The 23,989-nt window shown below is 49.3% G+C and overlaps 1 protein-coding gene across 1 annotated transcript in view; it reads right to left on the bottom strand.

Moving 5' to 3' along the window:
• The window catches only part of GABRG3 (gamma-aminobutyric acid type A receptor subunit gamma3), a 313,039-nt gene that overhangs the window by 104,313 nt on the left and 184,737 nt on the right, over positions 1–23,989 (bottom strand). The window contains exons 4-5 of the mRNA XM_006167247.2: positions 4,366–4,586; positions 2,718–2,800 (exon numbers count right to left, since the gene is read on the bottom strand). Coding sequence (XP_006167309.1) covers positions 2,718–2,800; positions 4,366–4,586 — 304 coding nt within the window. The remainder of the gene's footprint in view (positions 1–2,717; positions 2,801–4,365; positions 4,587–23,989) is intronic.

The raw sequence follows: 23,989 nt of genomic DNA, 5'->3' as shown, positions 1-23,989 counted from the left end.
ACAGGCTAAGTCGTGGCGGATCACGGGACTCTGGGAGAGCAAGGACGGAGGCGGGAACTCCTCACGAGCCCGGGGGCCCTGGCTGGCTCTGGGCTTCCAGGGCCCCACGTCGATGAAGAAAGACAAGGACAGGGGCTGCTCAGAGACCCACTGACGGCTGGATCCTGACAAGGAATCCTCCTCTGTGGGAGGACTCAAGAAACACCCCATGTCCAGACGTGGCTGTGCAAGGAACGGGAAAGGAAGCATGTGCTTCCCCCGAGCCTGAAGCCACAAACGCACACACAGCAAGGACTCACACGCACAGCCCAGGGGCCTGGGCTTCATCTTCCGAACGGCAGACAAAGGGCTACTGCTATCCGCACAGACACGCACGGTCTCACGGACACGATGCTGAACGCAAGAAGGTAGACCCCAAACACGACATTTGAGAGCAGGCGTCATCAATCTGCAGTGGCAGAAAAGCAGGTCGGTGACCGCCACGGACCCGTGAAACTGCTTACAGCGGGCAGGAGCGGACCACGGGGTAAGATGTGCCCCGCAGCCTGTGGGGGTTTCACAGGCGGCCACAGCGCTCAGGGCTCCGAACTGCCCTCGGAGCAGGAAGGTAGTTATTGCCTGACAACCACACCTCGCCATACCGTCTGGGCCAAATGGGAGTGAGTTGCAAGCACTGAGGACTCCAGTCCACGTGTGCTTGCTCCTGAATTTGACAATGATGGGGTTATTCGGTTTAGTAAACTAGGGTACACTTTGAAACCATTGAAACACAGTAACAGAGTGGTAGAGACCAAGCAGTCAGAGTGACCCCTCTTTAGAAGAGCCTGCCTTAAATCCAGATCTTGAGGGAGTTCCAAGACACGGCGAAGCAGGCCACTGAGGCGCAGCAGGGCTGCAGTCAGTCTGAAATGAAGAAAGGCCTCCAGCGAAGCCCCCGAGTGAGTGCTGAGTCACTGGGGGGGTCTGCTTGAGGGCTGGTCAGAGGAGGGACCAGGAGTGGGTGCCTGAGGTGAGACAGGAGGACATTGCTCAGGGGAAGCGTCGACTCTGGTTACAGCGAGGATTTATTTGCATGTACTTGCACCATATGTCCACAAATACTCAGACTGTGTTGGCTTTCCGAGACAGTCTGGTGGCCTATTGACTGATTCCCTGGAAGCAGGTTCAGAAATAAAGCCCCTCCCTCTCCTGCCCTGCCTCTCATTCCATTGACTGCGAGAAAAAGCGGCAGGACTTAGTTGTCCAACAAATCTCCAAGAAACAGGAGCTCAAATGAACAACCGCGTAACGAACTGTATAAACAGCCCCATGAAGACACCGGGACGTTCAGAACATTCAGGAAGACACCGTGACAAAGGTACTGTTTTGTCGTGTGACCTACCAGCGAGAACACGCTTGCCAGATGCAGCCACTGGACCTCGGACTCCAAACCGTCAGCTGAATAGACCTCTTCTCTTATAACGCATCGACTTTCAGGGATGTCCTCTCACTAGTGGTGGGACAGACCACCAAGACAGACACTGACATCCAATCGCGAGGCACTGAAAATCTGTGTCATCAACAGCTACAGTGACATGCCACCAAACCACTGTAAGTCTGACTCAACTCATTAACTTTTCCACGTGAGTATTTTTACCCAAACCAGAACATCAGTCAATCACGCTTCCTAGCTTGCCTTTTTCTGGAGCTGCAAGGAACTGCAGTGTATCCACCTGTTATTTCATGGAAACATCTCCTGAGGTTTCGGCACCTTGGTCACGCTCCGTACGCAGTTTTAGAAAGCCAATAATGACGGAACCAGCAGAAGGCAGAATGGTCACGTTGCTGGACTCCCACATAGGTGGTCACAGTTCGAGTCCTGGACTTGGTGGCTTAAAAGTGCACGCATGCCCAAGATCCCGAGAGGAGAATAGAGAAGAGATTGCAGCATGGCCATCCTCCCTGGGAGGGCGATTTCTCACCTTCTGTCTGTCTATCTCTCTCTCTCTGTGTTTCTCTGGCGAGTGCACATGCCCTATTGCAAAAATCCTCTCCCCAGGAAAAGAAAGAAAAAAAAAGTCAATGATGATAATTGATTCTTACGACTCATACGTAAGGCCTTGCAATCAATTCAAAGTGAGCCATCGTATATCCAACAGACAAATTGCCATATTGATCTTTACTTAAAAACTTTATAAAAAGGCAAATTTGATATTTTCTATGTATGCTTAAACAGCATTAGATGTTGTCTTTAAGGATTAGTAAATACTTCCTTTTAGCTATGGTATCGATTGCAAATAAAATAGTGAAAGAAAATACTGTGGAACTTCACCTCATTCTACACTGGCTCAAAGAGACAAGTCAAAGAACATTTAAAGGAAGATTTCTCTATTCTAACCAGAAGACAAACCACTCTGCTTTATGATGATATCTAACCTAAAAATACTGCAAAACATTTTGTGTGTCTCCAAATAGTACACACAGCCCATTCGCATCCGTCTTCGGCGACTCGTCATTTTCTGGGGTCTCCAATACGCTCAACTGCGGCCTTCCCCAGTTACCTACTTCGCAACATGGGTCCTACGTGATGGGGCCCAGAGTAAACCACCTGGGAGGCCGGTACCACCTCTGCTCTGAGCTTCCGGTGGCCATGCAGTGACGCGGCCACCAACCATACGACTGCCTGCCAGAGCCAGCCTCAGGCCGGACGTCCCCAGAGCCCCGGCCGGGGTACTCACAGCTGGAGAAGACAAGCGGGCAGGAGTGCTCGTCCATGGGGAAGTTGTGCAGCTGCAGCTGGCACTCGGCGTTGATGGTGAGCCTGCGGGGACAGAGCTGGTGTCACTCACGTTGGCCACACACAGCCCAGTCCTGGGCAGAGCTGGGGGCGGTTCAGGTCCCGCCATGCAGGGAGAGGGAGGGCAGTGCCCGGAACCCAGGGCCGCCCTTGGCGAAGCATCGCTCCTTCCGTGAGACTATGCGGTTGCTTTCAGAGTGTGTTTTTGTTCTGCCTCTAACTCTCAGTAGCGGAGAGAATTTCAGTTAGTAAAATCCCAACTGTGTCTAGAAACACAAGGCAAGTCGGAGCAGAGGAAACCGTCCAGTGGGCATCCAGGCCCTGTCTGAGTCAGTGTAACTGTCCAGGCAGGTGCCGGGCCAACTCCCTCCACGGCCAGGGCCACTCCCCACCTCCAAAGGTCCCCACCCCAGCAGTGCCTCTGCCACACGGATCCTTGCGCCTGACCCGTGTCCTCTGGTTTTGGCGTCTCTTGTGCAATTTCTTACCTTCTCTTTTCGATAAATGACTGTCCTGTTGTGTAAACGCTAGTCCAGAGGTTCTTTTTGTCGCCCGAGGGCATTTATGCTCTCCAGAGAGATGGGGAGAGGGAGGAAGCGCTCCCCAACGGGACGGGCACCACGACCCCTTCTCCTCCATCTCCCATTATTATTATTATTTTTTTTGGAGAGGTTTTTGCTATAGGACATGTGCGCTCGCCAGAAAGACAGAGACAGAAAGCAAGAAATCATCCCCCATGGGGGATGGCCACGCTGCAATCCCTTCTCCTCCATTCTCCTCTCCGGATCTTGGGCATGCACGCACACATGCCCGGCGTGAGTTTTAAGCCACAGGGTCTGGGACTCAAACCACGGTTGACTACATGGGAGTCCAGCGACATAGCCATTATGCTAACTGCTGGTCCACCACACTTTTTTTTAAAAAGAAGTTTTTGCCTGAGGGCATGTATACTCAGAGAGAGGGGGACAGTGAGAGGGAGAGTGAGAAATCACCCCTCACTGGGGATAGCCACACTGCAATCCTTTCTCTTCCATTCTCCTCCCATCTTGGGCATGCATGCACACATGCCTAATGTGATTTTCAAGCCACCAGGTGCAGGAACTGAACCGTGGTCGGCCATATGGGAGTCCAGTGACAAAACCACTATGCCTTCTGCTGGCCTCCACACACGTTTTGCAAAGCACCAGGGCCAGGGTTTGAATCATGGTTGGTCATGTGGGCTCTGGCTCCCCTGAGCACTGGGCTTATCACAGAGCTAGTCCATGCGATGTCCGCTTTACATACAACAGCGGTGCCGACAGCCACGTGCACTGTAAGGACGGAATCAGGGCAGCGGAACAAGCCCCCGACTGGGACACCTGTCGGCACTCTACACATTTGGACCAAAATGACCTCTCCGGTTACTCTGAAATCTACGCTGAGCGGCTCGTTTGCCATCCGCCCCACGCAGGACGCCAGGAGCCATCTGGGGCTCCTGCAGGTCAGACGTGAGAAGACGGAGCTTAGAGACAAAAGCAGGGTCTCCTTCCAATCGTAACTGAAGTTATGGTGCAAAATTAGACCCCGAGGCCCGGAGAGCGGCGCCTCACCTGAGAGTGTACAGGATCTTCCCGTCATTCCAGATCCTCAGCAGCTGGTTGGGCGTGGTGATCCAGTGCGCCTCGGCCGTCTTGGAGTTGCGGAAGATGGTGTCTGGGATCCATATCAGCCCCACCATGTTGCTGTTCAGGGTCAGGATTTTCATCGTGCTGTTGAAGCGGAGGCGACTGTCTGTCCAGGTCTGAGCAAAAAAGATGTCAATTTGGTATTCCTGAAATGAAGCAGAAGGGGAGGGACACTGTGTGAGTGCACGCTCTGCCACTCGGTCTCCTCTGTACGCCCGCCCCCGTAGCCGGAGGGCAGAGCAGGTCCCAGCCCAGCACCAGTACCGCAAGGTAACAGCACGTAACACACGCGGCGCCCCGAGAGGGCCGGGAGGAGACCCTCTGGTGTGTGACCGAGCACAGCCTGTGCTCTCCCCTCTGCAGCTCGCCTCCCAGGGACGTTACGAAGTTAAACGGAAGCAACTTAAGGAAGAACCTTCGGTGTCTGGCAAAGAGCAAGTGGCCCGTCAGTGTTAGCTCATGTTAGCAGTACTGACTCACTCTAGTGTCTTCTAAACACGTCACCCCGACTAAGAAGCCACAGCGGAGAGCCCCTCGGGCCAAACACTGATTCCAGCAGAAGGCGGAAGGGGCTGGGGCGGCAGGCCAAGCCCTGCGCTGGGAGTCACCTCAGTGTTCACAGCTGGAGGGAGGCTCGCTGCAGCATGGTGGTTCGGGCAGCTGGCTCCCACATGGCCCACTGTGCAGTTCGAGTCCCGCTCCCCATGGTTTAAAAACATGCTGGGTATGTGTGCATGCTCACAATCCCAAAGGAGAGAGAGATGGAGGAGAAGGGATTGTATGGGTCGTTGGAAAAGCCAGGACATGTCTTCCTGTGTTTCTGTGCAAAAATGTGTCATGACTTCCCCAACAAAGAGCTTGACTATGCCATCGGGGGTTGTACTCTCTCAATTACCGCACACTCTCCGGCGATTCAGACAAGAGTGCGGGTCTGAACCTGGGAGCACAAGCGGGATGTCGGCACGACGACCCTGGAACGAGGCAGGGTGTGGTCTGAGCATGCGGCTCTGCAGGCAGAGGTCAGAGAGGAGATGGTGGCCGGCCCGTGGGGACGGCTCCGACTGCACCGGGAGGCTCTCTCAAGCCAGGGCTGCTCCCTGCACCCGGGAGGGAGGGCAAAGAAAGCAGAGCGAGGTTTGGCAGGCAGGAGGTGGGACGCCGCGCCTCTCCACGGGGAAGACACGGCACGGAGAACCGCTTTACCCGTGCAGAGGTACAGGCGCATGCAGTAGCACAGCAGCGATGCAACTGGGCCTGGAGGAGAGGTGTGGGTCCGCGGTCGGGGACCTCCCAGAGCAAGCAGCAGGCCTCTGTTTACAAGGGCTCCGAGGAGAAGGGCCTCCTTTCGGGGCTCGCGGGTGCCTGTGATCCCGCTGGCCGAGACCGGGGTGGGTGCGGCTTGGGGCCCTGCCGGAGGCCACATGGAGGTCTCCCTCTGCCTCCCATTCTCTCCTCCTCGCTCTGATTGAACACCAAGAACCCGTCTGCGAGGACGGCCAGCGTGGCCTTCCGATGAGGACCTCCTTCGCGCCTGTACCGTGATTTACTGGAGTTGAGGATGTGGAGAGGAGGAGGAAGCAGCCGCCTCACACTGCAGCCCCCGCCACGGCCGCCGAGCAGGGCCAGCATCCTCCCTAGGAAGGCCGCAGGCTCAGAGACCACCTCAAGAGGGCCCAGCCTCTCTGTTTCATCTCAATGTTACATGGGAAAACTGAACCTCGGAAAACACGAAGAATTTCATCCGTGACTCCGCATGTCAAACCTGTTTGCAATCCCAGGACCCCGTGGAAAAGCTCCTGAGCGGGACTTTTCGGCGCACGGTCAGAGCCGAACCCGTGTGCCCGTGGGCCTCCTCGGCACGGCCAACTAGTGCCGGTCCCTCACCACGAGTGCGGCCGTCTCCCTGCCCCCGGCACCGTCCACGCGGACCGGAAGTGTGCAGGCCCGGGGCGCTGCCACAGCCCTCCTAGGGCGCAGGGCCCGAGCGATGAAGGAACGCCCGCCGGCCACACAGCTGCCAGGTGCTGCTGCTTGCAGGTACGCGGTCCAAACCCACCTCCTGGGCGCGAGCTCGAGGTCACCCTCCGGGTCACAGCTGCGCCTTCGCCGACGTCCTCAGCCCCCGTTTCCTGTCCCGAAGCAGGAGCGTGGGTCCGAGGGAGGAGGGGGGCTTCCTCTCAGATCCACCATGTTACAACTCCACATCCCGCCCGGTAGCCCCTGGGTCGTCTGACTTTTGCAAAAAGACACCCAGGGTGACTTCACACGCCCACCTGCCACGGGGAGGCGCTCGCCCAAGTTTGAATTCTGCAGGAAGCACTCCAGAGCGGTCCTTGGGAGCGAGGCTGGGGAGCGCATACTGACCACCCCCCCATGCTGTTTTCCTGCAGGGCACGTCCCTCCTCGCTCAGAAATCCTGCCGCACACCGATACGTGAGAGGGTGAAGCCAGTGCGCGGCGTGGATGTTTGATGTGTCTACGTTTGACTAAATGTTGGAGAAACACTTCCTACCCACGGGGAAATATTTTTATTTCTCTCATAAACTTTCTTTGTAATGGCATTAATCATCCTTTCTGCAGAGGAAATCATTCTTACAATGTCTATCTAAAAATAAACATTTTATATAATTCATAAAGAGCTGTGAAATTAATGTGTCTGAAATACTAATGCAACGGGGAAACGCATAGAACCCCCAACTTAAACCCTCGCGTTGGAGAGCCTACGGACATCATTCGTTTTAGTAGCTGCGAGCTTAACGACTCCTCAGTAAGCCATGAATTACTGCTGCGTGTGGACATTTCGATAAAACGCAAGGAAAACTGTGCCCCTCAGTATCCATCGGCAACGTCTACCTAATTTGAAAATTGTTTTCTCACACGTCTCTCTTCCTGTACCAAAGACGATGATGGAGTGGGAAAATGACAGATTTTATTACAGGTGGGGGCCAGCAGGCAGCCCGGAGGTCGAGATGGCTGGACCCCACCTGGCCGGCCGTGTGGTTCAAGTCCCAGACCAGCCACTTGAAAAACACACCTGGCACATGTACAACCCCGAAAGGAAAATGAGAAGGGATTGCGGCGCGGTCACGCCCCGGGGTGATTTCTCATCGTCTCTGTCTGTCTCTACCTGGTGAGCATGTACACCCCATAGCAAATTTAAAGAAAAAAGACAAGATGGAGACTTGGAGACTGGTGGTTGCAGGGGCGTTGGTGGGTAGGCCCCTCTCCTCCAGTGGGCTCCTGTTAGCACTGCCAGGCAGGCGTGAGACAGACCACCAGGAAGAGCAGCCACGGGCAGGCATCTGCCCCCAAGGCTGTTCAGGGCCAGACGTGACACGCAGTAAACGTGACCCCTCAGGCTGGCCCCACGGGAGGGTTCCAGGTCTGTGTCTGTGGCTCTCCCCGAGTTAGCCTGGCACATAACCTGCCTGCAATCCAGGAGGGCTGAGCAGGGAGTGGATCGTGGTGCCAGGCCCCTGTGGGTAGGTCTCTCAGTATCTCTGTCTCACTGATGGAAGGAGTAAATGAACAGGTTGCTCAGCTCCCTTACCTAGGACACACGCTACAGGATCCTGCTAGCTTGGAGGAAACCTCGGGGTGATTTCATGGCTTCCCCTTGACCCCCCCACACCTCCCCACGGGGAGAGCGAGCGCCATACTGCACAGAATGTTCCTCCACCAGGCCCCACTCATGGATCCGGAAGCTCCCCAGCTCACTTCCCTTCACCTGACTCACCGTCCCTGACCCGTTACGTCGGGTGGTCAGGAAAGGCCTCAGGACAAGGAGGCCTTCGAGCAGAGGCTGGGAAGAGGGCCCAGGCAGAGGGGCAGGCACAGCAGAGCGCTCGGCAGGCTGGAGGTCAGCCAGGTGTCAGGGCCCCTGAGGACAGGGAGGGGCAGAGAGCCACGAACAGGGGAGTCCAGCAGGCAAACCAAAGCCACCGAGGGGGAGACTACCCCCGCTCCCCCGCCCTGGGCTTCATCCCACCGTTCTAGCTGGGTGTCCCATAGACATTTAAGAAGGGAAATAATGCAGAAATGAGAAATAAAGCGTATTCCAAGTCACCGCGTTCTCACGTAACTAGGAGGGATGAAAGCAGCGTTTGTGAAACCGCACCGCAGTCCTGCAGCTACAGCCTGCGTGGAGCTGGGCCGTCTCCCGCGTGGAGAATGTCCGTGAGTGGAAGAGCTGGGGCACGGTATTACCAGAGGCGATACCCTGGACGTGTTCAACCCCGAGCGCGCACTGACTGCTGCCAGGCGTCTTCCCCACTCGGCGTTACTCCGTAACTCTGAGCAACAATCTAGACTGGCAGCTTCTAGAGCTCCCCCGACTTTCCAGCCAGAGGCAGCGTCGGTGAAGAGATGCGCTTTTCTTTCCAAAGCCATGACAGCTGAACCATTTTCACATGCTTGTTTTTGCTGAAAATAGCGTTTAATGAGAAAGTAGAATAAGGGGATGTAATTTACAAACGTAATAGAAGAGAGATAGCCAAAGCTGTCAAGGTGTCTCACGCAAACGTTTTCGGAGAGAACACGCCTCGGCAGGTGAGGTTTGGAAACGGCGCTCAGCCCTGGGGGTCAGAGCACAGATGTTTTTCAAGCTCTGAGGAGACTGGGCCACGAAAGGACCAGCGGGCCTCGAGGGACCCGTCAACCCAAATGCACATCTGTACAGTCTCCTCCGGGCCTCAGGGGAGTCAGCACGTCACCCCAACAGCATCGTAATCGTCTGTGTGTGTCAACTCACGGGACTGTTTACAAAACACCGCTCCACCATGCTGAGCCATGGAGAAGGCCAAGGTTCAGGGCCCAGGTCCGCCTGCACACGCCTGGTGCGTGCACCTGTAGTTCTGGCTGGTGGGAAGACTGAGGGAGAGGGTCAAGGCTCTGCTGAGGGTTCTTCTCTTTCTCTCATAAAACTAATATGCGAAGCTTACAAAGTAACTATCACTCAGGAGAAAATCATCGTTGCATGTACCTGGTGCTATGCGAGAAGGAATGCTTTTGCAGAGAAGGCTTCAAATTCAGGTATGAGTTTGCCAATTACTGCAGACTACGGCGCTAACTGCATACACACCATGTCTGCAGGATGGGCTTGTCTGAGGCGTCTCCAACACACCACTGTATTTAAGGCCTAGGTCTCCTCCGATGGTTACATATGCATGAGAGGAGACCGCGGCGAGCTTCCAGGCCTGCAATTCTGCACTCAGTATGTGTATTTCGACCTATTCAGAAGTCTTCTGGCTTCCATGATTGCTAAAGGCATTATATCATTTAATCTGGAATTCACCTATTATAGACGCCGGAAGGTAAGCACTTGGCACCATTTTGAAACAGTTCATTAAAAGAAAGTTTTCTATGGCATGCTAATAGACCGATCTGTTGTGGGGGTTTCCTACAACTTCAACTCTGTAGTTTGCTGTTTTCCCCTTTAATTGTTATTTTTCAAATGAAAATCTATTGATTTTAATAAAGTCTTATTTCTCACTCATTTACTTCGTGGGTAGTGCTTTTCATAATTTTGCTTTCTTTTGAGCACCGAACATGAAGTCTATCCTCTTAACAAACATTTTAAGTGTACGGTGCAGCGTCAGCGGTGGAGACGGGGTTGTTGGCTGTGGAGACGGGCTTGTGCAGTAGATGTCTAGAATTTCTCCATCTTGCCTGATTGAGGCTTCATGCTCATTAATTAGAGTTTTCCATTCCTTCCTCCTCTCAGCTCCCGGCAATAACCGTTTCTGCTCTCTGACCCTATTTTAGATAGCTCATACACGTGAAGAACTGTGCTTGTCCTGTCTCTGGGTTATTGCACTTCGTGTGATCCTTAAGGCTCCTCCATGCTGGCTACACTGCAGTATTCTCTTCTTTCTTGCAGATGGATAATATTCCATTGTGTGTGAAGGCCACCTTTTCTTTACCCATTCATCTGTTGGTGGACATTCAGGTCGTTTCCATATCTTTGCTAATCATAGTAGAGCAACGAGTACTGGCACTGAGCATTAAGATCTCTTTGAGATCCTGCTGTCAGTTCTTTTGGTAAATACCAAGAAATAGAACCGCTGGGCCGTATGGCGGTTCTGTTTTCAGTTTTTGAAAACGTCCATGATACTGTCTATAGAGCCTCTGTTAACCTGCATGCCCACCCACAGTGTACAAGGACTCTGGTCTCTCTGCATCCTGGCCAACTCGCGTTGACTTTCTCGGATAACAGCCATTCTAACAGGTCTGAGGTGACAGCTCTTCGTGGCTTTATTTTGCATTTCTCTGAAGATGAGTGACACTGAATGTCTTCCCTTTGCCTGTTAGCCTTTGAACGCCTGCTTCGGAGACGTGCATACTCACGTCTTTAGCACTGTTTAAGTTAGATTTTTGAGTACTGAGTTGTTCACTCCCTTGTCTGATATATGATTTCCAAATATTTTCTCCCATTCCATAGATTGTCTTTTCACGCGATTGCTTCCTTTGTCGTCAAAGGCTTTCTTGGTTAATGTAGTCCCACTTGCCTGTTTTCGTTGCCTGCTCCTTGGGTGCCATATCCATACAATCATGGCCAAGTCCAAGGTCAAGAGGATTTCTCCCTATGTCTTCTTTCAGAAGTTTTACAGTTTTTGCTCTTATGTTTAGGTCTCTGATTCCATTGTGAATGGATCTTTGTAAATAGTGAAAAGAAAGACCAAATTCCGTACTTTTGCACTGGATATCCAGTTTTCTCAAGTCTTTTCCCCATTGCATATTTTTGGCCCCCTGTCAACCTTGTCAAAAGTCAGTTGACTATTGGCCATAAACGTGTAACTTACAGGCTCTCTATTCTATTGATCTATATTCTTGCCAGTGTCATACTGTTTTAATTGTAGCTTTTCTTATATTTTGAAATCAGAAAGTTCGTTTTTTGTGTGTGTGTCGGGGGGATCCCAGGAGGAGATGGTGGAGTTGGTGTGTGGTGGGGGGGGGGGGAGAGGTTTTCGCTATAGGGCGTGTGTGCTCATCAGACAGAGAGAGACGGAGAGACAGAAAGCAAGAAATCACCCCCCAGAGAGGATGGCCATGCCGCAATCCCTTCTCCTCCATTCTCCTCTTGGGATCTTGGGCACGCATGCACAAGCGCCCGGCGTTGAGTTTTAAGCCACCGGGTCCGGGACGTGAACTGCGGTCGACTACGTGGGAGTCCAGTGACATAGCCATTACGCTAACTGCTGGTCCCTGAAATCAGAAAGTTTGGTGCTTCAAACTTTGTTCTTCTTTTCAAGATCATGTTGGCTAATTTTGGAGCCCTTTGTGAATTTAGTGTTTTTGTTTTTTTCTTTTCTATTTTTGTTAAAAACAAAAACAAAAAAAATGGCACCAGGATTTTCATAGGGATTACATTGAGCCTATAGGTTACATAGTATGGGCATTTTAACAGCTTCAGGTCTTCTAATCCATGAACATGGGTACCTTTCCATTTGGCTGTGTCTTCTTTAATTTCTTTCATCAATTTTTTCTTATTTTAAGTGTACACATCTTTCACTTTCACAGTAACTATTTCTAAGTATTTTCCTTTTGTTTAAAAGATATTTTTTGCCTTAGGGAATATACACTTCCCAGAAAGAGAGACAGACAAAGAGACAGTGAGAGGGAAGGTGAGAAAACGCCCTCCATGGAGGATGGCCATGCTACAATCCCTTTTCCTCATTCTCCTTCTGGGACCTTGGGCACACATGCACATGTACTCAGTGTGAGTTTCAAGCCACTGGGTCCGAGACTCAAACCATGATCACCTATGTGGGAGTCCAGCAATGCAACTGCCTTGCCATCTGCTGGCCCCAGCATTTTACTCTTTTTGGTGCTATTAAAAATAGGACTGTCTTCCTAATTTCCTTTCTAAATAGTCTGTTAGTACACAGGAATAGCTGGTTTTTTGCTTGTTTGTGTTTAATGTTGATTTAGTCTACTAGACCTAGCAGTTTTGCAGTCTTTAGGATTTCTATATCCATGCCATTTCCAAGCAGGAGAAAGTTTGCCTCTCCCTACTGATTTGGATGCCTTGGATTTGTTTGCCTAATTGTTCTGACTAGGACTTTCTGTGCTGTCTCAGGCACGGTGATGAGAATGGAGATTGTCTCCTCCTTAATCTTAGAGCACAAGCTTTCCGTTCTGACCAAGTAGAATATTAGCTGTCTACTTTTCATATACGGCCTGTATTATTTTGAAGTAGTTATCTCCAATTTTTAGTCTGTTGAGAATTTTTAGCTTAAGATGATTCTGAATTTTGTCCAATGCTTTTACTGCAACGATAGAGTTATTCTGTGAATTTTAGTCTTCATTCTATTAATATGGTGCATCACATTAGTCGGTATTTGTATTTTGAACTGTCCTTGCATCCCGTGGATAAGTCCCACTTGGTCATGGTGTATAATCCTTTTATGCTCTGTTGAATTCACTTTCTCATATTTGCTTCAAAATTTTTGCATCTATGGGAACCAGCAGTTAGCGTAATGGCTATGTTGCTGGACTCCCACGTAGTCGACCGCGGTTCATGTCCCGGACCCGGTGGCTTAAAACTCACGCCGGGCGTGTGTGCGTGCGTGCGTGCCCAAGATCCCGAGAGGAGAATGGAGGAGAAGGGATTGCGGCGTGACCATCCCCTCTGGGGGGTGATTTCTCGCTTTCTGTCTCTATGTCTCTGTCTGTCTGGCGAGCACATGCGCCCTACAGTGAAAATCTCTCAAAAAAAAGAAAAAAAGAAAAAAAAATTTTTGCATCTCTATCCATCAGGAACATTGGCCTGTAGTGTTCTTATCTTGTGCATGCTTTGTCTTTGGAAGCAGGGTGACGGTGACTTCATATAATGAGTTTGGAAGTATTCCCTCCTCTGCAGTACTTTGGAAATCTGAAAGCACTGACTTTAAATCTTCATTAAGTGTTTGGTAGAAATCACCACTGAAGTTGCTTGGTTCTGAACTGTCTTTGTTTGCAAATTACTGCTGCTATGTCTTTACTGTTATGGTCTGTTCAGATGAATTCGGTGGTTGTGCCCCAACTCAGAGGGTCTGATTATGCAAATCCACATGGAGCTTAGGAATCCGGCAGATTTTTTTCCTTCTCTTTAAGGCTCATTTCTTTCTTTTGTGTGTGTGAGCGAAAGAGACAGAGAGACAGAGACAGAGAGACAAGAGGGAGCGAGAAAGGCAATCTCAACGGAGCATTCATGCTGCAATCTTCCTCCCAACCATGTGGTCAGCTAGGACCTCGGGGTCTTCCAGGGGCATGACCGACATGCTCAGGCATGTGAGCGCAGGGCCTCCCCACGTGGCCTCAGCGCTGCACAGCAGCCCCTGCACTGCCTTTACCACCACGGCTCAACCGAGGATCTGCCTTTTTAACAAATCTGCAGGTGGTCCAGAAACGCTGCTGGGTTTAAAGACGACCCTCTTCGATCCCTGCCTCAGAACAGCCGCCCAGGAAGCTAAGCGGTAGACAATGGCCTAGCATGGGGACAGAGACAACAAGGGGTACAGGGACAGGGCTGCGCTCTGGCCTGGACCTGTGGCTGCTTGGGCATGGGAAGCTGTCGAGATACCGCCTTCCTTCCACGAACACGGGGTGGGTAATCCCTCAACGCTGCGTCCTCAATGCGGCCAACCTCCGCACACCCACACACGGCCTAACTCTACTCCTCTTGCTTTACTTTATAGCACTGTCACACACACACACTTCCTGATGTTTGCTTTTTATCATCCACGTTCCCTTGAGAATGTAGCTCCACAAACACAGGGATCCCTGTCCGGATCACTCCCGTGTTCCGTGTACGTAGGATTCTGATTATGCAAATCCACATGGAGCTTAGGAATCCGGCAGATTTTTTTCCTTCTCTTTAAGGCTCATTTCTTTCTTTTGTGTGTGTGAGCGAAAGAGACAGAGAGACAGAGACAGAGAGACAAGAGGGAGCGAGAAAGGCAATCTCAACGGAGCATTCATGCTGCAATCTTCCTCCCAACCATGTGGTCAGCTAGGACCTCGGGGTCTTCCAGGGGCATGACCGACATGCTCAGGCATGTGAGCGCAGGGCCTCCCCACGTGGCCTCAGCGCTGCACAGCAGCCCCTGCACTGCCTTTACCACCACGGCTCAACCGAGGATCTGCCTTTTTAACAAATCTGCAGGTGGTCCAGAAACGCTGCTGGGTTTAAAGACGACCCTCTTCGATCCCTGCCTCAGAACAGCCGCCCAGGAAGCTAAGCGGTAGACAATGGCCTAGCATGGGGACAGAGACAACAAGGGGTACAGGGACAGGGCTGCGCTCTGGCCTGGACCTGTGGCTGCTTGGGCATGGGAAGCTGTCGAGATACCGCCTTCCTTCCACGAACACGGGGTGGGTAATCCCTCAACGCTGCGTCCTCAATGCGGCCAACCTCCGCACACCCACACACGGCCTAACTCTACTCCTCTTGCTTTACTTTATAGCACTGTCACACACACACACTTCCTGATGTTTGCTTTTTATCATCCACGTGTTCCCTTGAGAATGTAGCTCCACAAACACAGGGATCCCTGTCCGGATCACTCCCGTGTTCCGTGTACGTAGGATAGTATATGGCGAACAGCAGATGCCCAGTAAGTAGGTGCATGAATAAATGCCTTTCAACACTTTGTCACACCCGTGAGCGTGCAGAGTCCCCAACTGCCTTCTAGCTCTCCCTCTGCTTTTCCCTCTCCACCCTCTAGCTTCAGCTCCCAGTAACAGCCACGCTGTTGCAGCAATTAGACACTTTTTCATTTTTATGAGATCTTTGTTACATAATGTGGCAATTACAGACCTCTGTTCACATTTCCCCACATGTTCTACACCTAATGTTTTCTACCCACTTCTCTGTCCTGATGCGATGACTCGCATTCTTCGCACCGACACCGTCTCTGGTAGAGATACAGGGATTTCCTCTGAAATGTCCATCAGATGAATGGCAATATGAAGAGCAGTCAGTGTCCCTTAGCTTCCAAAGGTGCCAGTCATCTAAACTCAGTGTCGCCTCCTGAACCCTAATGTAGTTTTCAGTGAGTGAGGTTCCGTATCTCATGCTCTGAGCCATTAGTTCAGGATCAGGGGTTTGTGTATACCTACTCCTGTAAGATTATTAATGACTACCATCGATACCATTAGGTAGAGCGAAGTCTGGCCTGCCCACATCAGTAGGTTTCCCTGTTGCTATGGAAATGGTCCTGCTCTCTTTCCCCTTTGTCCGCTGTTGAAAGCATTTCTGTTTGTGTTGCATAGGAATAGCGTGTCCTGGTAGCTATAGCAACAACAGCAGAAGGCATGTTCCCCATTGTTGCTCGTCCCCCTCTCTGCACGCCAGGAGAGTTTCCGTTTCAGCCCCTGAGTGGACGATTGCTTAGGTAATAATGAAGGTTCGATAGCCTGGTCTAATCCAACTGTAAATGTCCCCACAACACAAGACGTTTCAGAGTCGGGGGAATCGAGCCCTTTCTCTCTTCTCTCCCACACAGCTGATTCACAGACACATTTCTTAGGCACACAAGGAAGAAACACATGAAGCTCCTCCCGAATGGAGGGTTGGTCTACCTGTAAATATGCGTACAAGAGAATTCAAAAAGCTCATGGTTAATGCAGTTTATGAAAAAACTATGCATGAGATTCGACATTTGTTTGTACCAAAATTCACTAGTGTTTTAATTCCATTTTTCCCACCCATTGCTTGAGGCCTCCTAGGGTATGTGTAGTCAAAGTGAGTCCACGATCTCGGCTCTGGCACCGAAAACACATATTATTTTGTTCTTCAATTCACTTTAAAGGAGTTCAAGGAGCTTAATAAAATTTGGTCTATTCCTAAAGGACAGATAATCATTTCTTGTCAAGCATTTTCATTAAACAAGAAACTTTTGGAAAGGACTGCATAATGCAGTTTTTCATCCTGAAATTAAATAAAATCTGACGTTTTAAAATCAGCACATGGTGATGGATTTCCCCGGGATTCAATTACTTGGTTAGAGATTATAACAGGGGATGAGTTTAATGATTAATATTTAAAACAAAAACCAAGGTTAAGCTAATATTTCATCCAAGCAGAGCACAGATATTAACATATGAGACATTAAGATTCATAACAACCTACAGCGAATTTAAAAGAACATCCTTAAAATAAAAGTGTTATCTAAAGTTACATAAAAACCCATATTTATCCTAGAATTGAAAACTATTAACCATTGGTCTACTTTCATACATACCAGTTATGTCTAACTTTAGAATAATCAGTTATGGGAGGTTGAACATCTTGGGAATTTTTAGAACAAACCGCTTGGAGTAATTTATGTATATATACATACAGAACCCCTGCCCCCACAGATAAGATTCTCTATGAATATTCCCCTTTCCATAATTACTAAAAGTACTATACTACATGGAAATAAAGAAACTTTTGTAGTTATTAGGGCATTTATAATTTACCCTACTACTCGACACGCCCAAATGCACACCCGTGCTTCATCCTGTATTTTCTTAATGTTTAAGAAGATATTTAGAGCAGCGTTATAGTTACAGAAAAGTTGTAAAGAATGTACCAAGTTTCTATACTCCTCACACCTCATTTTCTCTATTATTAGTAGCACATATGCTCCATTTAATGGGCTGATATTTATACATTATTGTTAACTAAAATCTTTACTTGGGTTCCCTTTGTCTTACTTCTTTTTAAGCTTCTCTCCCACACAGCTGATTCACAGACACATTTCTTAGGCACACAAGGAAGAAACACATGAAGCTCCTCCCGAATGGAGGGTTGGTCTACCTGTAAATATGCGTACAAGAGAATTCAAAAAGCTCATGGTTAATGCAGTTTATGAAAAAACTATGCATGAGATTCGACATTTGTTTGTACCAAAATTCACTAGTGTTTTAATTCCATTTTTCCCACCCATTGCTTGAGGCCTCCTAGGGTATGTGTAGTCAAAGTGAGTCCACGATCTCGGCTCTGGCACCGAAAACACATATTATTTTGTTCTTCAATTCACTTTAAAGGAGTTCAAGGAGCTTAATAAAATTTGGTCTATTCCTAAAGGACAGATAATCATTTCTTGTCAAGCATTTTCATTAAACAAGAAACTTTTGGAAAGGACTGCATAATGCAGTTTTTCATCCTGAAATTAAATAAAATCTGACGTTTTAAAATCAGCACATGGTGATGGATTTCCCCGGGATTCAATTACTTGGTTAGAGATTATAACAGGGGATGAGTTTAATGATTAATATTTAAAACAAAAACCAAGGTTAAGCTAATATTTCATCCAAGCAGAGCACAGATATTAACATATGAGACATTAAGATTCATAACAACCTACAGCGAATTTAAAAGAACATCCTTAAAATAAAAGTGTTATCTAAAGTTACATAAAAACCCATATTTATCCTAGAATTGAAAACTATTAACCATTGGTCTACTTTCATACATACCAGTTATGTCTAACTTTAGAATAATCAGTTATGGGAGGTTGAACATCTTGGGAATTTTTAGAACAAACCGCTTGGAGTAATTTATGTATATATACATACAGAACCCCTGCCCCCACAGATAAGATTCTCTATGAATATTCCCCTTTCCATAATTACTAAAAGTACTATACTACATGGAAATAAAGAAACTTTTGTAGTTATTAGGGCATTTATAATTTACCCTACTACTCGACACGCCCAAATGCACACCCGTGCTTCATCCTGTATTTTCTTAATGTTTAAGAAGATATTTAGAGCAGCGTTATAGTTACAGAAAAGTTGTAAAGAATGTACCAAGTTTCTATACTCCTCACACCTCATTTTCTCTATTATTAGTAGCACATATGCTCCATTTAATGGGCTGATATTTATACATTATTGTTAACTAAAATCTTTACTTGGGTTCCCTTTGTCTTACTTCTTTTTAAGAGAGATTTCTGCTATCGGGCATGTGCACTCAGAGAGTGAGAGACAGAAAAAGGAATCACCCCCGGGGGAATGGCCATGCTGCAATCCCTTTTCCCCGTTCTCCTCCGGAGACCTTGGGTATGTACACACACGCACACCCAGTGTGAGTTTCAAGCCGCCGGGTCTGAGACTTAAACCATGGTCAGCTCTATGGGAGTACGGTGGCGTGACCGTTAACGCCACCTGCGGGTCCCAGATTCTGTTTGTCTTTACCGAATACCCTCTCCACTTCAGGACCCTGCCGAGACACCTCATCACAGTCATCATGATTAACCATAGCTTAACTGTGAGTTTCCCAGATTTCCAGCTTTGATAACTTTAACAGCTTTGATTACTACTAGTCATAAATTTTGTAGAATTTCCCTCAGTTGTGACTTTTCTGTGGTTTCTAGGGGAATACCACAGGGGTAAAGTGATAGTCCCATCCCGTCATTTCTGGGGTCTGTACTTTAAACAGGACCGACCACGGCCGGGGTCACTCGGTCACCAGGGTGAGATAGTGTCTGCTGTTTGTCTCCACTGTGAAGGTAGCTTTCTGCCCTGCTTATAGATTCTATTTTGGGGGAGAAAATTATACCTCGCCCATACTTAAGTATGAGAGGGAGAGAGTGAGTGTGAGTGTGTGTGTGTGTGTGTCGGGGGGTGTTTAAGCACTATGTGTCACCTGGCAGGAATTATCCACAAAAATTATTTGGAATTCTTCCATAATTACGAAAGACATGGCTCTTCAAAGCTTCTTTATTTATTCACTATTTTATTTCAATGGCTAGGGGATGTGTGTTTCCAGAGAGAGAAAAAGCACTCCCAAGACAGGGCATGGTCACGGCCCACACTTCTCCCATTTCTGCACCCGGACATGAATCAGGGCACACACCCGTACCTGGGATGATTCATGAGCTGCTAGGGCACGGGTTCAAACCACAGTTGGCCACGTAGGACCAGCTCTCTGGACACCGTGCTTAACCACTGCACCACGGGACTGGCCCCAAATCTTTATGCCTATTGGTATGAACTCACGGGTATGTATCTTATACTACGGCTTTCGGCCCAGTGTTACTGTGTGGGTTTCGCAGCTCACATTCCCTAGATGTGGCAATCGGGACTGTTTCAGTGGGCGCTGACACACCCCATCAGCGTGTCTTTATCTTATTTTGCGGCTTTGTTTTAGTGCTTCCTGACCTTCTGTACCATAAGCTATTCCAGACTCAAGCTTCCCCTCTAGTTCTAGTCAGCTATTTCTCCAAGAAGCCCTGTTCCGACGCCCGAGATTGCCGCGCTAAGGCAGTCGCTGGGCACTAGGCCTGCCTGTCGTCACTGGAGTGCCATTCTTCCAGGCTGTCCACGTGGACAGAATAGTGAGATACACGTGTCTGGGCTAGACCACATATAGATTCAAAATACAAGAGGACTTAAAAACAGTCATGAACAAATGGAATTCTGCCACAAAAGTTTTTGAAATCCATTTTGTTCAAATTTCAGAAAAAATTCAAATTTGAGATACATATTATTTTCAAATACTCTCACATGTATCTGTAAACATCTCCACATGTAATCCTCTGCAAGAAGCTACACGTGAGTTTACACTGAGGTCCCTGACTAAATGATCTCCACATAGATCATCCCAGCCTCCTCTGCTTGCTTACTGTAACCCTCCCCTCACCCCCCACCCCTGCCGCCTACTCACTTAGCTGCTCCATTCCAAATATGGTAACCCAGTAAGCCATCCGCACTGTGGCCCTCCCTCTCACAGGGACAACTTTATGTACAAGAGCCTTTAGGTCCGGTGACAGCTTCTTTCGCCTTACAGACCCTACTCATTCACAAAACGAGTGAGGTCAGTAGGTCTTCCCCGGCTGTCACTGCGTCACCGCGAGCCTCCTCTCACAGCTGGGACATAATCGTGTCGTTTTACACCTGAAGAGCACAGGCAGGCATGCCGGATGACAGAGGCTGAGGGCAAGTGCTGGTGAACACGAAGGCAGGTTACCCCGGTTGAAAAAGAAAGGAGATAAATAAAACTGACAGGTAGGGAGATTCAGAAACTTGGTCAATTTCAACACGTACATTATGGGAGCCTCAGAAAAAAAGAAGGGAGAATGACCATAAAAAATGTGGAAATAACGTACAAATATCAGCCACCACTGGAAAAAAGGAAAAAGTTGTGGATTTAAGATACACAGGAAATGCTGAGCTTGCTAAACACGAAGGTCTCACCCAGGTACACCAAAATCGAATTGGTGGAAGCCAGGAATAACGGAAAATCTTGACCGGGTAAGAAATACAGGACATGCTAGATACAGGAGAATAATCTCATTAAATGCAGATTCTACCGCACAACTATGGAAGCAAGCAGACGCTGGAACACCTCCCAAAGGCTGTCAACCAGGAATTCTACTCGAGGTAAAAGCGTCCTCCAAGTTAGGACAGAGAAATGCAGGAGACGATGGTGAGGCAGGGCCGTGGAGGAGGCGGGAGTGCCCCGAGGCGCTGCGGGATATCACTGCGCGGGGAGCGGCTGCTTCGTGAGGACTACTGGCCGGGACAGCTGCTTGGTTTCACGAGTCCGCCATCTACTGATGTATAAGGCGCCACTGGATTTGCTGGGCTAAGTTCCCCAGTTCTTTCCGAATCCAATCCTTTCTCTCTTTTTCTATCAATTCACTCAGTTTCCTTTGATTAAAGTTTCTTTCTCCAACAGGAAAGAGAGACAGAGAGCGGGAGAGGGAGACAAGTCCTCCCAAGGTTGTCCACACTGGTCAGCCCAGCCCACTGGCCAGGAGCCCCACGTGCTCCGGGTCTGGAACGCAGGACGTCTCTCACATGGGTTCTGTTGTGTCACCACCGAGCTGCCACCTGTCCCAACTGTCACAGTTCCTTAATTCGTGGAGTGGTAAATTCTATCACATTATTTAGAATACTACTTTCAAGAGATAACAAACAAACAAAAAGATTTATGATAAGTGAAGTCGCACCTGGAAAGTTCTCTCGGAGACACTGCGTGGGGTTAAGATGTGTGGCCCAGCCACCCTTACCAGCATCTCAGTCAGGGTCCCTCCCCGACTTCCCGCTCTAACTCCATGAAATTAGAGACGGGACGAGACAGTCTGAGAGGTTCCTCCAGGCCTCCCACCCTAATTGATTAGCCTGGGGTAATCAGCAGCTATGTCATGACCTGCCATTCTCCCTCTGAGAGCTGACAACACGCAATGCAGGTTATGACGGAATTATCTCGACTCCCTTAAGGAAACACAAATACATTAACCTTTAATCAACTGAATTTTTCTCTAAGTATTGATGCAAAAAAAGGTGACTATGAAATTCAACAAAATCTACTTTTTATTAAATTAAACCACCGTATCTAAATGTCAGGGTTGAGTTTCTCATTTATATTGTAAATTTATATTGTAAGAGATCTGACTGCTTTCTGGAAAATGTCATGAATTCATTTCACGCACTGCTTTATGTGAAAGCCTTTAGCTTCCTTAGAAGATGTGCCTACGAGAGAGGACCCTGTGAAGGGCTGAACTTGCTTGCTCTGCCCATTTCCTCGGTCCCGCCAGGCCAGGGCTGACATCGTGGCCCTAAATCCAATGTTGTTTTCCCATCTCTTTGTCTCTACTTGCAGAACTTCAACACTGCTGCAGACCCCTTCTCTGTTCCATCTCGGGCAGGGAAGACTTACGGGTGCACACCGCGGCTCTGTCAGCTGTCTGCTTGGTGACACCAGCTTTTCTGTCCTCCCTCCTGGCCTCCTCCTTGGCACAGAGCTGAGCCCACTAACGCCAAGGCTTCCTGCGATCTCAGGTCTGAGTGCAGGTGGATGCCACACCACCTTCCTGAAGGAATGCCCCACCTTGTCCCAAGGCAACAAAACAGAGCTGCTTATCAGTAACGGGGAGGTTTCAGAGACAATTATTGAGAACTAGGAGGGGAAGTATTAATACGTCATAATAAAAGATCAATCAGCCCAAGAAGTCAGGGATCCTAAAGATGCACGGGATGAACAGCAGGGCTGAATACGCGCCCCGAAGGGCTGAAGATAAAGTGGCAAATCAACGATTATAACTGGAGCTTCAATGCCCCTCTCTCAAAAAGGAATAGAGCTCTCAGGCCAAGAAAAAATAAGAGAGAGAGAGAAAGATATAAAAGAGCCGAACAACAGGATCTAGCACCAAGGTTTAATTGCCACCCCGAGAACCTTTCACTCCGCGGCCGCAGAACGCAGCGCCCGGAGTGCTCTGCATGAACACAGATGGTTTCGTTGGCGTATTGTTTATCCAGCTCTAGAGACTATTACACGATCTGACGGGAGAGAGCAGCGGAAATCTGACGAGATGCTACTTTCCTAGGAAGGGAATGAAGGGGCATGGAGTTACGACAGTGGCTGTGAGGATGAGACTAAAGAGGGGTCATTTTTATCTACTGATTAGAATACGTCACACCATGCTCTGTTCTTGACCAACGTGCTTCTTAAATTTCTATCACTTGATGTGAGATTTAGAGTTAGTAGTCATTTGGGAACTTCTTTCTAAAAGCAATCCATCTCTTTAAAGCCTTTCAATTATTGATATTTCTTGCCCAATTTTCTAAACAGTAAAAACACAAACTACAATTTCTTTTCTTTCTTTCTTTTCTGGTAAGGTATTTACTATAGGGTGCATGCACTCACTGGAGACAGGTGGGGGGAAGTGAGAAATCACCCCTAGGAGGGATGGCCATTCTGCGATCCCTTCTCCCATGATTTTGGGCTCACATGCACATGTACTGAGCGTGATTTTCAAGCCACCAGGTCTGGGATTTAAACCGTGGCTGGCCACATGGAGGCCAGGGCCTTATCCGCCACGCCACCTGGTGGTCCTACACTGTAAAACTTCTGTCTGAAGCCCTTTCCGCTAGACCCTTTCCTTCCGACAGCTCTCCTTCCTTCGAGCTGCATGGGGAGTCCCGTCTCTTCCATTGATGCTCTCTCCTGACACTGACGGCCCTCATCCCGTCCCTTCCCGCCTCAGCCTCCAGAGACGCCGTCCCTGTGCCAGCCCCGGCAGGAAGTCTAGGAAGCTGCGTGAAGCGTTCTCATGGGAGGGGGAGCAGACGAGGCAGCCCGCCCTAGAGAACATAGAGGGTCTTCAGCCAGGTCGGAACGAGGCTTGGTTTCACACCTGGGAGGAGGGCTGTCTCCTCTGACTGGTCCTAAGGCAAGCAGGACAGTCCCCTGAGTTGAAGAGGACAACAGTCCACACAGACCCACCTGCTTCCGTGACCGTCCCAGGCAACGCCTGATGGGTGACCGCAAGCCTAACGCCGAGCTCATGCACCTGCGCCTTTGCATGCCGTAGGGAGGAGAAAGGTGGTGTCACACCTGTGGCCTTTCATGACTACTTCTCTTCTTGACCAATCGTTTCTAAGGAAGGTCCCGCCCTGGACCACTAACTTACCGAATACGCCGAAACCCTGGAGCGAGCCCGCCCCGTAACTGCTACGGAGAGGAGTAGGGTGCCCGCAGCTGCCGGGAGCTGGCAGGTGTAGGAAAGGAGTCGGAAAGCCACACGGTGACCGTGACTCGCGGACGGCCAGGAGAGGCTGCGAGGACAAAGGC

The sequence above is a fragment of the Tupaia chinensis genome, unplaced genomic scaffold, assembly GCF_000334495.1.
Source record: "Tupaia chinensis unplaced genomic scaffold, TupChi_1.0 Scaffold144682_1, whole genome shotgun sequence".
NCBI lineage: Eukaryota > Metazoa > Chordata > Mammalia > Scandentia > Tupaiidae > Tupaia > Tupaia belangeri.
Note: the sequence above shows the minus strand (reverse complement) of the source record. Positions and strands in the feature narration are given on the sequence as shown.